The 11,671-nt window shown below is 70.2% G+C and overlaps 4 protein-coding genes across 6 annotated transcripts; 3 read left to right on the forward strand and 1 right to left on the reverse strand.

Annotated features, from left to right (window-relative positions):
* The first annotated feature begins 36 nt into the window (after positions 1-36).
* Positions 37-2,471, forward strand: VPS72 (vacuolar protein sorting 72 homolog). The gene is made up of 6 exons (XM_035570672.2): positions 37-286; positions 543-695; positions 973-1,084; positions 1,191-1,370; positions 1,450-1,591; positions 1,852-2,471. The coding sequence occupies exons 1-6, from the start codon at positions 170-172 to the stop codon at positions 2,240-2,242; spliced, it is 1,095 nt and encodes a 364-aa protein (XP_035426565.1). The 5' UTR covers positions 37-169; the 3' UTR covers positions 2,243-2,471.
* A 509-nt stretch (positions 2,472-2,980) lies between these two features.
* TMOD4 (tropomodulin 4) lies at positions 2,981-7,503 on the forward strand. 2 transcript variants are annotated; one of them, XM_035570674.2, is made up of 10 exons: positions 2,981-3,074; positions 3,677-3,820; positions 3,904-4,060; positions 4,450-4,572; positions 4,857-4,946; positions 5,149-5,279; positions 5,811-5,918; positions 6,114-6,257; positions 6,346-6,490; positions 6,606-6,735. In XM_035570674.2, exons 2-10 carry the CDS (start codon positions 3,698-3,700, stop codon positions 6,626-6,628), a joined length of 1,044 nt encoding a protein of 347 aa, XP_035426567.1. In that variant the 5' UTR covers positions 2,981-3,074; positions 3,677-3,697; the 3' UTR covers positions 6,629-6,735. The 2 variants fall into 2 exon arrangements, with proteins under 2 accessions (XP_035426567.1, XP_035426566.1); XM_035570673.2 differs by having other exon boundaries at positions 6,346-7,503.
* A 226-nt stretch (positions 7,504-7,729) lies between these two features.
* On the reverse strand, positions 7,730-9,693 carry SCNM1 (sodium channel modifier 1). 2 transcript variants are annotated; one of them, XM_035570676.2, is made up of 8 exons: positions 9,552-9,692; positions 9,005-9,075; positions 8,839-8,927; positions 8,659-8,756; positions 8,493-8,587; positions 8,249-8,385; positions 8,022-8,157; positions 7,730-7,953 (listed from the first exon to the last, which is right to left on the reverse strand). In XM_035570676.2, exons 1-8 carry the CDS (start codon positions 9,600-9,602, stop codon positions 7,854-7,856), a joined length of 777 nt encoding a protein of 258 aa, XP_035426569.1. In that variant the 5' UTR covers positions 9,603-9,692; the 3' UTR covers positions 7,730-7,853. The 2 variants fall into 2 exon arrangements, with proteins under 2 accessions (XP_035426569.1, XP_035426568.1); XM_035570675.2 differs by having other exon boundaries at positions 8,659-8,927; positions 9,552-9,693.
* A 322-nt stretch (positions 9,694-10,015) lies between these two features.
* On the forward strand, positions 10,016-11,464 carry LYSMD1 (LysM domain containing 1). The gene is made up of 3 exons (XM_035570677.2): positions 10,016-10,163; positions 10,553-10,821; positions 10,908-11,464. Exons 1-3 carry the CDS (start codon positions 10,062-10,064, stop codon positions 11,041-11,043), a joined length of 507 nt encoding a protein of 168 aa, XP_035426570.1. The 5' UTR covers positions 10,016-10,061; the 3' UTR covers positions 11,044-11,464.
* The last annotated feature ends 207 nt before the right edge of the window (positions 11,465-11,671 follow it).

The following is an 11,671-nucleotide window of genomic DNA, read 5'->3' on the forward strand; positions in this document are numbered from 1 at the left end:
ACTCGCCCGCTCCGCGCCTGCCGGGGCGCTCAGAGCGCGTGCGCTCGGGCCGGGCGCGGGGAGGCGGGGGGGAGCCGCCCCGAAACAAAGCCGCTGGCGCGTGGCGTGACGTCACGCCGCCCCCGCCGCGACGCGTGACGTCAGCGTGGCGGCGGGCGGCGGCCCCGCGATGAGCCTGGCGGAGGGCCGCGCCCCGCGGCGCACGGCCGGCAACCGGCTGTCGGGGCTGCTGGAGGCCGAGGAGGAGGACGAGTTCTACCAGACCACGTACGGCGGCTTCACCGAGGTGCGGCGCGGGGCCTGGCGGGAGCGGCGGGGCCCTGGGGGGCCTTTCGGGGGGCCCCGAGGGGGGTCTCGGGGGCCCGGGAGGCCCCGGGGGCGGCGCTGGTCGGGACCGGCTCCCGGGGGGGCCGGGGAAGGGGCTGCGGGGCGGCAGGAGGGGCCCCCGGGAGCGCCGGGGGGCGGCCGTCGGGGGAGCGGCCCCTCGGAGGCGGCGGGGCGCGGCGTCAGCCCCCGGCCCCGCGGCCCCTCGGTCCCCGCAGGAGTCGGGCGACGACGAGTACCGGGGCGACCAGTCGGACAGCGACGATGAGGTGGACTCCGACTTCGACATCGACGAGGGCGAGGAGCCGACCAGCGACCAGGACGAGAGCGAGCCCAAGCGGCGCCGCCGCATCATCACCAAGGCCTACAGGGTGAGGGGGCCGGCGGGGACGCGGCTCGGGGCCCCCCCCGGCACCACCACGGGCAGAGCGGGGGCTGGGCTCCCCTCGAACTGCCGGACCACCGGGAGGGGATGCAGGTGCCTCCCAGAAGGGGGGACGGCCAGGAGTCAGCAGCGGTGTTGCTGGTCGCGGGGAGGAGATGCTCCTCCTGGGTTGTCTCAGATGCACCACGGTGCCAGCCCCAAGGGGGTTCTCATCTAAGCTGGAACAGAGCTTTTCTTCTTCCTCACGCTGCCCGACCCGGTAGGAGCCCCTCAAGAGCCTTCGACCCAAGAAGGCGGATGCCCCCAGCAGCAGCTCCCAAAAGGCTCGAGAGGTGAAATCAGCCCCCTTGGAGCTCCAGGATGAAGTGGGAGACAGTGAGTGCATGCAGGCTTGGACACACGTGCCCTCGGGCTGGAAACGTGCTCCCAGCTCCAGGGAGCCATGTCAGGGCCCGCGGTGAGCTCCGTCCCCCCGTTGCAGGCCGGAAGCACATGCGGCAGTCGACAACGGAGCACACACGCCAGACCTTCCTGCGCATCCAGGAGCGTCAGGTGCAGTCCAAGCGCAAGAAGGGTGGCCCCAACTACGACCGCCCTCTGACGCAGGAGGAGCTGCTGGAAGAGGCCAAGATCACGGAGGAGATCAACCTCCGCTCCCTGGGTGAGCGGGGCACAAGGAGGGGGTTGCGAGTGTGAGTGGGGCGCTGAGCCTCACCCGCGGCATGTCCTTGCTTTCCCAGAGAACTACGAGCGTCTGGAGGCCGACAAAAAGAAGCAGGTCCAGAAGAAAAGGAAGTGTGTGGGGCCTGTCATCCGGTACTGGTCTGTCACCATGCCCCTCATCACAGAGCTGGGCAAGGAGGAGAACGTGGATGTGGAGGGGTAGGTTGGGGTTGCCTCGATGGGGTCCTGATGGTTCCCCCCCACACTGCATGTGGCCAGACCCGTCTGTCCCAAGTTCCCGTCCTCAATTCCTCCCTAGGCTCTTTTCTGCCACAACGGGGCAAATGGGTTTGGGGCGATGTTTCGAAGTGCCCACAACCCCATGTTCTGCTCCTGCGGGACAGCGCTGCCTCGCGTGGGAGCTCTCGGGGTTTCCCTGGCCCCGTGTGTCTCCTCAGAGCTGACTCTGGCCCTTCCAGGTTGGACCAAGACCTGCAGCAGGCAGAAGCGGCCCCAGCTGTGGCTCCAGCCTCTGCTGGGAAGTGTTCCCGCACCTTCATCTCCTTCACCGACGACGAGACCTTCGAGCGGTTCTTCCCCAAAGCGAAGCCGCCGCGGCTGCCGGTGAGGGAGATCTGCCCTGTCACCCACAAGCCGGCTGTCTACCGCGACCCCATCACCGACATCCCCTATTCCAACATCCGCGCTTTCAAAATCATCCGTGAGGCCTACAAGAAGTACATCACGGCGCACGGGCTGCCCAGCGCCGCTGCCTCTGCTGCCCTGGGGGCCGCCCCCCCCGGCCCCGACCCTGGTGTCCGCACCACCCGCCAGAAGATCATCATCAAGCAGAGCGTCCCCGCCACCTGAGGACCTGTGGCCGCACACAGACGGCTCTGGATTGTTCTTTGCCGTGCTCCAGCTCACGTGGGCGATGGTTTGTTGCTCTATTTATCGACTTTATACTTTTTTTAATAAAAAAAGAAAAATCCTAGTGACAAGCGTACAACAAAGCCAAGTGTGCGGACATTCATTTCCACCACTACGCAAGCAGTGCCTGCAACTCTATGAGAGCCTGCAATAAACAGTGTATACAACCCCTTGTTTTCTGGGAGACCTTATAATAAACAAGTAGTACCTCCTGAGTGCTGCTGGTGGGGCTGTGGGAGCCCCTGGTCCCTGCTGAAGACCAGTGCAAACCCCCACCCAAACGTGGCTCCGCTGAATGAGGAGCTCGGGGGAGCAGAGCCCCCCGGCCAGGCGCAGGACGAAGGGGCGTTAAGGGGCATTAAGCGTCTCCAGGGGGGAAAAGGGGACGTTGGGGTGGCTCCGAGGGGCCCTGGGACACACGGTTTTAGCCTCTCCCTGCGGTGGCCGGGGCTGTTCCCCACGTCCCCCTCCCCAGGGCACTGCGTGAGCTCCAAACCTCCCCTTCCCGCATCCCAACGCAGGGCTTGGAGCCTGCAGCGGGGCCCGGGGGGAGGCTCTGATGGCCGCGGGGGGCCTGCACCACCCTGGTGCTGGGGTGGAGCCGTTGCGGGGCACTGGCAGGGCTCGATAACGCCGGCGATATGTGATCTCGCCCCTCCCCGCTGCCGGCTCGCAGAATAAAACGCTGATCTCATGCCCTGCGCGGCCGGAGCCCTTGGCTCAGCACCGGGGCACAGCCCAGGCAGGCTCCGCAGCCCCAGCCAGCGGCCAGGTAGGGCCGGGGGGGGTCCCTGGGGTTAGGGGGGTGTCACCCCTAAAGGCACCAGCTCGGGGGGCCCAGCGTGCCTCTGAGGATCCCCATACCAGGGGGTGCCCCCGGCTTTCTCCTGTGGGTCTCAGTGCACAGGTCCCTGCTACGGGTGCCAGGGTGCCTCCCCCAGGGTGCCCCCCCCAGCCTCAGACTTGTGTGTCGGGGGGTAAATCCTCATCATTTGGGGGGGCTCAGGGGGGTGCAGGGCCCCACGTCCCAAGCATGTGACCATGCTTCCTCCCTGGGGGCTGGGGGGGCACTGGGCGCATAAGGGGGGTGTCGGAGGGGTGGGGGCTGCGGAGCAGGGAGCTGCCCCCAGCCAGTGGGGAAGGCTGGGGGGGGGGGGCTGAGGAGCAGCACTGGGCCGTGACTCAGTTTCCCCAAGAGCTCTGTGGTGATGGCTGGGCTGGACCCCCCACAGGGGTGCCCCAATGCCCCCCCCAGCCAGGCAGGACCCCTCCTGGCATGGCTGTGGTGTGGCTGGTGGGAGCTCGGCACGGCATGGGGGCTCCCCCGGCCCGGCAGCCCCCTGCCAGCCGCTCAGCCCCCGTATCCCCCTCCAGGCCGCCCCTCAGCCCCCAGCCATGACGTCCTACCGGCAGGAGCTGGAGAAATACCGGGACATCGATGAGGACAAGATCCTGCGGGAGCTGTCAGCCGAGGAGCTGGAGCAGCTCGACACAGAGCTGCTGGAGATGGACCCTGAGGTGCGCCTGTGGCCCGGCCTGAGGCGGGGTGGGGGGCACCAGGCAGGGCACCCGCACCCACGGCCAGCCCGGTGCCTCCCCAGAACGTGCTGCTGCCGGCGGGGCTGCGGCAGCGGGACCAGACGCAGAAGAGCCCGACGGGGCCGCTGGATCGTGAGGCGCTGCTGCAGCACCTGGAGAAACAAGCGCTGGAGGCCGGCGAGCGCGAGGACCTGGTGCCCTTCACCGGCGAGAAGAAAGGTGTGGGGCTGGGGAGAGGCGGGGGACAGGGCCCCGCAGCGCCAGGTATATTTAGCTCGGCGGGATGGCCCTCGCCAGCGGCTCGGATGTCCTGGGCGAGCTGGGCCCCCGCCAGCGCCGGGCATGGCCGCCCCCAGCAATGTCACCCCCAGCGCGGCCACCTCGCAGCACCGCCACCACCCCGGTACCACCACCCCCCGGTACTGCCCCCCCGCTACCGCCACCACCCCTGGTACCGCCGCGTACCTCCGGCAGCGCATCCCCCAAGCGCTCCTGCCTCTACCTGCCCCCACCCCAGCACAGGGCCACCAAGCCCCCACAGCCTGTGGCTGCTGTCCCCCGGCTCGTGCCAGGCCGTGCAGGGTCCAGCCCCGCATCCCCCCGCCCAGGGAAGCCCTTCGTGCCCAAGAATCCCAAGCGGGAGATCCCCCGCGAGGAGCAGATCACGCTGGAGCCAGAGCTGGAGGAGGCGCTGGCCAACGCCACCGAGGCCGAGATGTGCGACATCGCAGGTGAGTCCCGCGCGCGCGGCCGCCCCCCGGCACGGACCCCTCATGTGGGGCCGCGCCTTGCCCGTGCCCCGTCCCCGTGTCACATCTGCATCCCCTGCCCCCCCAGCTGGGCCCCCACCAGGGCCCAGCTAAAAGCAGCAGCGCACCCCTGCGCTCGGCTTTCAGCCTGGCCCCCAGCCCACCCGTGGCTGGCTGGGGGGGACGAGGGGGGGGTCCGCAGGCGGCCATGGGGTGGCCCCATGGTGGCCCTGTGGCTTGCAGTGACCCCGGCGTGCCCCCCGCAGCCATCCTGGGCATGTACACGCTGATGAGCAACAAGCAGTACTACGACGCGATCTGCAGCGGGACCATCTCCAACACGGAGGGCATCAACAGTGAGTGCGCCCCGCGGGGACAGGGGACACGGGGCTGGGGGCAGCAGGGCTGCCGGGGGCACACTGCAGGCGGTCTCGCTCCTGGATTCAGCAGGGAGGCCCCATCCACGTGCGCACGCGGGGCTCTGTGTGCCTGCACACGTGTCTGTGCACGTGCCCGCGTGCCGTCACACGTGTCCCCCCGCACGCACGCGTGCCCCAGGCGTGGTGAAGCCCGACACGTACAAGCCGGTGCCGGACGAGCCCCCGAATCCCACCAACGTGGAGGAGACGCTGCGGCAGATCCAGGCCAACGACGGGGCGCTGGAGGACGTCAACCTCAACAACATCAAGGCGAGGGGCCGGGCTTGGGGGGCAGCTGGCCCCAGGGGCCCGGGGGTGTCCCCAAAGCACTGGTCCGTGCCCCGGGGTGTCCTCAGGAGGCCCTCACAGCGCTTGGTCCTGGGGTGTCTCTGGTGTGCTCAGCCCTGTCCTGGGGTGTCCCCACAGGGCTGGTCCCTGTCCCGGGGGGCCCAGGGTGCTGCTCTGTCCTGGCGTGCCCTGGAGGGTACCAGCAGGGATGGTCCTTGCCTTGGGGTGTCCCTGGGGTGTTTGTCCCCATCCCGAGTGGCTCCGGGGCACCCCAGGTCCTCATCCTGGGACAGCCATGTCCCCAACAACGCGTACGTCCCCCTAGCGACATCCTGCATCCTCTTAGTGCCACTTACAACCCTTCGATGACACCCTGCAAGTGCTCAGGGATGCCCCTGTGCCCTTGGAGACATCCACATCCCCCCAGTGCCACCTGCATCCCCCCGGTGACACCCTGCATCCTCCCGGGGATGCTCTCCTCTCCTCGGTGACGCCCACGTCCCCTTGCTGCAGGACATTCCCATCGCCACGCTAAAGGCCATCTGCGAGGCCATGAAAACCAACACCCACGTCAAGAAGCTCAGCCTGGTGGCAACCCGCAGCAACGACCCCGTGGCCACCGTGAGTTCCAGCCCCGTGACCCTCCGTGTCCCCACACGGCCCTAGACAGGGAAGAGATGCAGTCCCCTTCCCCCGGCTCCCAGCCGGCACCAGCGAGGCGAGGTTGCAGTGGCCTTGCCCCCGCTGGTGACCCACAACGTGCCGGAGGGGTAGCCAGCCCTGGGTGACACCCGAGGTGACGCCAGGCTCCCGCAGGCCGTGGCCGAGATGCTGACGGAGAACAAGACGCTGCAGAGCCTCAACATTGAGTCCAACTTCATCACCAGCGCCGGCATGATGAGCATCATCAAGGCCGTGTACCAAAACAACACCCTGAGCGAGCTCAAGGTGGACAACCAGGTAGGGACGGGCACCCACGGGTGGCCTGGGGCGCGTGCCCAGTTTGCCCAGCGTGCCCAGTTTGGCCCACTGTGCCCCTGCCCTGCAGTGCCAGCGGCTGGGCGACACGGTGGAGATGGAGATGGCGACGATGCTGGAGCAGTGCCCCTCCGTGGTGCGCTTCGGGTACCACTTCACACAGCAGGGCCCCCGTGCCCGCGCCGCCATCGCCATCACCCGCAACAACGAGCTCCGTGAGTGCCCCGGTGCTGCCCCGGGCAGGAATGGGGCTGGGAGGGGGAAGAATGGCTTTTGGGGGGGCGCGCACAGCCCTGGCCCTGGCCCTGACCTGCTTCTTCCCGTCCCCAGGTCGCAAGCAGAGGAAAACCTGAACGCTTCCCACCACAGCCCTGCAGACCCCGGAGCTCAGCTCGCCCCCGAGCCGCGCTTTGGGCTCCCCAGGGCTGGGTCAGCTGTAAATAAAGGTTACAGAGACACGGGGTTGGAGGCTGCTCTTGGGACAGGGCCACAAGGACGAGGGCAGGATTAGTGCATCGGGGGGGATCCGGAGGGATTGGCTGAGCGAGGGTAACACTGCTGGAGGATCCCTTTTTCAGGGCTCGAGACCCAGAGGCCCCCGTTAGCCTCACGCCATTAATCCAGGGCTCGTTACGGGGCAAGCTGGATGCCTGGATCCCCTCGTGGAGCAACGGGCAGCAGGGTCGGGGTATTTATACCCCAGGGTTGGGTTACGGGGCCAGGCCCTGTGCCAGGGGGGGAGCGGGGCACCCCTCAGCAGGGAGCTGGGTGCCCTTGTGGAATGGAACTGGGCACCTGGGGCCCACAGGGGCCAGCACCGGGTGCCCACGGGGTGGATGGGGGCTGCAGGTCTCCAGGAAGAGCCCCCAGACCTGCACCCGGCTTGGGCTGTCACTCGCCAGGGCCCTGGCACCCGTCCCGATGGCTATTTATAGGTCTGAGCTGAGCAAGCGGGTAAATCCCGGTGCCCAGGTGTAACGTCACCCCAGGCAGCGCTGCCAAGGAGCCCTCCCCAGGGACAGGATCCGGCCCCGGGGCCCAAGCGAGCCGTCGGTGGGTGCTCCCATTGGGAGCTCTCCCCAGGGCGCTGAGGGCAGCTTGGGGTGCCAGGAGCTGGCAGGGCGCAGGGGGGTGCCCTGAGGTGGGGGCTCCCGTGGGCCCCCCGGGCAGAAGGGAGGTGGGAAACAGAGGCGAGGGTGGAGCTGGCGGGGCCGGGTGTTTTGCCAAGCGCCAGGACAGCTGCGGGGCCACGAGGAGGGGGAAGCCCAGTGCCACCACCCCAAAAGGCCACGACCTGCAGGCACCTGTGCCTGGGCAGGAAAGCGAGCGTGACTTGGGCCAGGGACAGGAAGAGACGGGCAGCGACGGGCCAAAATCCAAGCTGAGATCACAGTGCTCTGGCCGGGATAGGGACACCCAAAAAAGGCGCACCCTGGGAACAAAGAGCAAGGGGACCCCCAGTGCCACACCATGTTTCCCGGGACCTGCCCCAATGGTTGGAACGCCTCCTTCATCTCCAGCTGCCTCTGTTCTTGTGGCACGCAGCGGGGTCGGGGGCAGCCCTGGGGGTCAGGGACCTCAGGCTGGCAGCAGTGCAGGCGGCTCATCCTCATCGGAGTCAAATTCAGCGTTCTCATCCTTCACCCACTTGCCAGAGCGATCCTGGATCCAGCCGGCGCTGGGGATGGACAGACGGCATGAGGCGTGGCTCGCGGGGGGTTCCCGTGTCAGCAGGGCCCAACTCACCTCCGCAGCTGCAGGTACCGCTCCAGCGCCTGGCGCCTCGCAGGGCTGAGGGCTTCGGGCTGACTCGGAGGTGATGACGATGCTGCTTTTCCTTTTCTGCCTTGGCCGGCGTGGGTGGAAGCTGCCTTCAGCGCACCTGGGAGAGCGGAGAGAGGCGCAGGATGGTGACACCCATGGAAAGGAAAGAAAGCACCCAGGTGCGCTGTCCCACCGCAGCTTGCCCTCACCTGCTTGCCTGCTGCAGTGCCCTGGCAGCAGGGCTGCAGGGGTGGCCTCCACGGCGCCCCTGTCCTCCTGCGAGGGAGCCTGGGCAGTGCTCGGCCCCGGCTGGGTCCTCACCCCTTGTGCGCCGCTTCCAGCTGCCCTGTAAGGGGACAGCGTCAGGCCTAGGGCACAACCACCCCACGTGGGCAGGCGGGAGCAGGCCGGCAGCTTTCCCTACGCCCCCAGCAGCGAAGCTGCAGGCCTCACCCTGTCCTCCGGCAGCAGCTGCTGTAGGGAGCAGCCTTCAGCAGGGCGCTCTGGGCAATCCTCCTTGTCCGGGCCAGCAAAGGGGCTGGGGAGCCCTGGGGAGAGGGTGCAGAGCTCAGGGAGGCCCGGTTGGGTGCCAGGGAAGGGGAGAGGGCAGTGCACCGACCTGTGCACCCGCCACCTCCACCCGCACCAGCTCCTCGTGCCGCTGCTCCTGCGCAGTGTCCTCCCGCCAGCGCTCGCTGCCGTAGCAGCGCTGCAGGCCTGGAAGAGAAGGCAAGGGAAAGCAGGCAGGCGTTCACGGCATGGCCCCCCCAGCAGCAGCCCCCCCCAGCCCTGCACTCACTGCCCAGGTGCTTCCTGCCAGCCCGGTGCACTGCCAGCACCTCCAGCGTGTCGAAGATGGGCCGGTGGGCACACACCGTGCAGGCGTACCTGTACCAGGGAGGAGGGGCCATCAGCGCCCTGCAGCCCCCAGAGCAGCCCCGTGTCCCCGGGGGGGTCCCGCTCACCTCCCGCTCCGCAGCAGCAGCGCCTCATCCTCGGGGATGTAGTTGGCCAGCAGGTCCGCCACGCGCCGTTTCTGCGAGGGAGCGAGAGGCCGCGCGAGTGCCCATCCCCTGTCCCCCAGACGGGCACCCCGGGCCCCCGGACCGCTCCTGCTGCCCGCCGGGGGGGACGTGGCAGGGAGCAGCCCCCGTCGCCAGCGCAGCCACCCCCGGGCCCGCCGCCCCCTGCGAGGCGGGACCAGGAGGGCAGAGACCGGGAACCGGGAGCGCTGGAGGCGGGCGATGGGGCGACTTGAGGGAACGGGGGGGGATTGGGGGCTCGGGGGGGGGATTTGGGGCGGGGAGGGGGGGCAGAGAAACGCCGGGGGTTCCGGGCAGGGCAGGGCAGGAGGTGACTGCACCGGGGGGCGGGCGGGGGCTGGGGCCGGGCGGAGCGCTTCGGGGCAGGGCAGGCCCGGGGGGGCAGCGGGGGGAACGGGGCTAACCCGGGCAGGGGGAGCCCGGGGGCAGGGAGCTCCGGGGGCCGGGGGAGGGGGGCGCCGGGCCCTACCTGCAGCGCCGCCAGCTGCCCGGGCTCGTCGCCGTCCCGCTTGAAGGACATGGCGGCGCCCAGCGCGGCCGCCCCGTTACCATGGGGACCGCCCCCGCCCCGCTTCCGGGTCGCTTTTCCCGGCGGGCCGCGCGCGGGCGCGGGGGGCCAATGGGGAGCGTAAAGAGGCGGGGCGGGAGCGCCGCGCGGTGCTGCGGCACCCCGTAGCATGACGGGAGTTGTAGTTCTACGTGCCCTGCCGCCGGGCAAGAACGCGGAGCCTCCCCAGGGGAGCGGGGGGCACAGATCGCGGAGGGGCGGGAGCTGGGCGGGCGCGAGCAGCCCCGGGGGGCTGGGAGCGGGGGGCGCCGCGGGGGCCCGAAGCAGCGGCGGGGCCCCGACTTCAGAGGACTGCACGTCCCAGAGGCCTCCGCGCGGGCGGCCGGGCCTTACCGGGCCCGGGAGTGGGGCGGGGCAGGGCGCAGCGGCGGCGCCCCCGCGCCGGGCCGGGGCTGAGCGGGGCCGCCCGCCATGGCGGGGCCCCCCCCGGCGCGGGGGGCGGCGGGCGGCCGGGAGCACCGGCTGGAGCCCGGGGACACGCTGCCGGGGCTGGCGCTGCGCTACGGGGTCACGGTGAGCGGCGGGGCCGGGGCGGCACCAGGCTGAGCCCCCCGGGACCGGACCGGACCGGGCACTGCGCCCGGCCCCGCCGCCGTCCGCTCCTGGCCCGGCCCTGCCCCTGTCCCCATCCCACTCCGTCCCTCCCCTCGTCCCCTCCTTGTCCCGGCCCCGTTTTTGCCACCGTCCCGTTGTGTCCCCGTCCCGCTCCCGGCCCCGGCCCCTCCCTGTCACCGTCCCATCCCACCCTTATCCCCCCCCGTCCCCACCGTCGCCCCGTCCCATCCCCGTCCCTTCCCTGTCCCTGTCCCCGTCCGTACCTCTGCCCTGTCCCTGTCGTCCCCGTCCCCCCCTTGTCCCTTTCCCTTCCTGCCCCCATCTCGTCCCGTCCCTGTCCCCGGCAGATGGAGCAGATCATGCGCGCCAACCGCCTCTACAGCTCGGACACCATCTTCCTCAAGCCCACCCTCCTCATCCCGGCACCGGCGCGGCCGGGGGGGCTCCGCCGCCAGGAGGAGGCGGTGGGGACACCGGCGGGCCCTGCGGACACCGCCGCCGCCCCCGCCCCGTCCCGCCACGACCTCTCGGCCACCGACTTCTTGCGGCGGCTCGACGCCGAGATCGGGCGCTCCAAGGCCGCGGCGGCGCAGCGGCTCCGCGCCGGCAGCACCGGGTGAGTGCGGCCGTCCCGCCCCAGGGCGCTCGGAGGGGCGCCGGCCGCGGGGCCACCCCTCACCGCCACCCCTGTGTCCCCTGCAGCACAGCTGAGGCCGAAGGCACCCAGCCCCCGGAGGCCGGCTCCCCCCGCGGCCCCCGGCTCGGCCCCCGGCCCCTCACCAGGACGCCGCGGGCGGCCGCCCTCCGCGACGCCGAGGACGAGATCTTCACGCTGTGACAGCGGGGCCGGCGGGGACCAGCGCCACGACTGCCGCCCTACGGGGACGGGAACCGCGGGGACGCCGCCAGCCCCGGCCAGGGGAGATGGGAAGGGACGCGGGGAGTCGGGGGGCAGCGTCCCCTCGCTGTCTCCTTCAGGGGTCCCGTCCCGCTTTGGGGAAACCCAGACGCCAGGGATGGGAGCCAGCCCTCGTGTGGGGACGCTGGGAGGCACTGGGACAAGATTTACCAGCCGATCTTTTTCCTCCGATCGTATTTATTTGTATGTTTTTGCCCTTGTGGGTTTTTTTTGCGGTGTGGGGGGGGGGGACGGGAGCCCCCCAGCCTCCCCGTGTCAGTGCCTGGACCCCGATGGGGATGGGGTCGGTCACCCCCTTTTCCCTACCCTGAGAACCTGTAAATAAAATGGAGCACTGTCACCCGCTCTGCCTGCTTGTGGCCCCTCGGGGACACGGTCACAGCCGTGGGGACGCGGGAACCACCCTGGGGGTGCTGGCACCCCTCTAGGGACACGAGCAGCACCCTGGGGACAAGAGCACGCCCCTACGGACGTTGTCCCCTCGGTCCCCCCTCGGGTTCGGGGTGCCGGCCCCGCCACGCCGCGTGGTGCCGCCAGATGTCGCCGT

The sequence above is a fragment of the Cygnus atratus genome, chromosome 28 (assembly GCF_013377495.2).
Source record: "Cygnus atratus isolate AKBS03 ecotype Queensland, Australia chromosome 28, CAtr_DNAZoo_HiC_assembly, whole genome shotgun sequence".
Taxonomy (NCBI): domain Eukaryota; kingdom Metazoa; phylum Chordata; class Aves; order Anseriformes; family Anatidae; genus Cygnus; species Cygnus atratus.

Bases quoted from the DNA above. Each gene is read 5' to 3' on its own strand.
- VPS72 (XM_035570672.2), top strand. From the start codon at position 170: ATGAGCCTGGCGGAGGGCCGCGCCCCGCGGCGCACGGCCGGCAACCGG. The intron at 1,085-1,190 runs GTGAGTGCATGC...CCCCCGTTGCAG, and splicing joins CCAGGATGAAGTGGGAGACA to GCCGGAAGCACATGCGGCAG. The intron at 1,371-1,449 runs GTGAGCGGGGCA...TTGCTTTCCCAG, and splicing joins GATCAACCTCCGCTCCCTGG to AGAACTACGAGCGTCTGGAG.
- TMOD4 (XM_035570673.2), top strand. From the start codon at position 3,698: ATGACGTCCTACCGGCAGGAGCTGGAGAAATACCGGGACATCGATGAG. The intron at 5,280-5,810 runs GCGAGGGGCCGG...CCCTTGCTGCAG, and splicing joins TCAACCTCAACAACATCAAG to GACATTCCCATCGCCACGCT. The intron at 6,258-6,345 runs GTAGGGACGGGC...CCTGCCCTGCAG, and splicing joins AGCTCAAGGTGGACAACCAG to TGCCAGCGGCTGGGCGACAC.
- SCNM1 (XM_035570675.2), bottom strand. From the start codon at position 9,602: ATGTCCTTCAAGCGGGACGGCGACGAGCCCGGGCAGCTGGCGGCGCTG. The intron at 9,076-9,551 runs GTAGGGCCCGGC...GCTCCCTCGCAG, and splicing joins GGCAGCTGGCGGCGCTGCAG to AAACGGCGCGTGGCGGACCT. The intron at 8,928-9,004 runs GTGAGCGGGACC...TCCCTGGTACAG, and splicing joins CTGCTGCTGCGGAGCGGGAG to GTACGCCTGCACGGTGTGTG.
- LYSMD1 (XM_035570677.2), top strand. From the start codon at position 10,062: ATGGCGGGGCCCCCCCCGGCGCGGGGGGCGGCGGGCGGCCGGGAGCAC. The intron at 10,164-10,552 runs GTGAGCGGCGGG...TGTCCCCGGCAG, and splicing joins CGCTGCGCTACGGGGTCACG to ATGGAGCAGATCATGCGCGC. The intron at 10,822-10,907 runs GTGAGTGCGGCC...TGTCCCCTGCAG, and splicing joins CTCCGCGCCGGCAGCACCGG to CACAGCTGAGGCCGAAGGCA.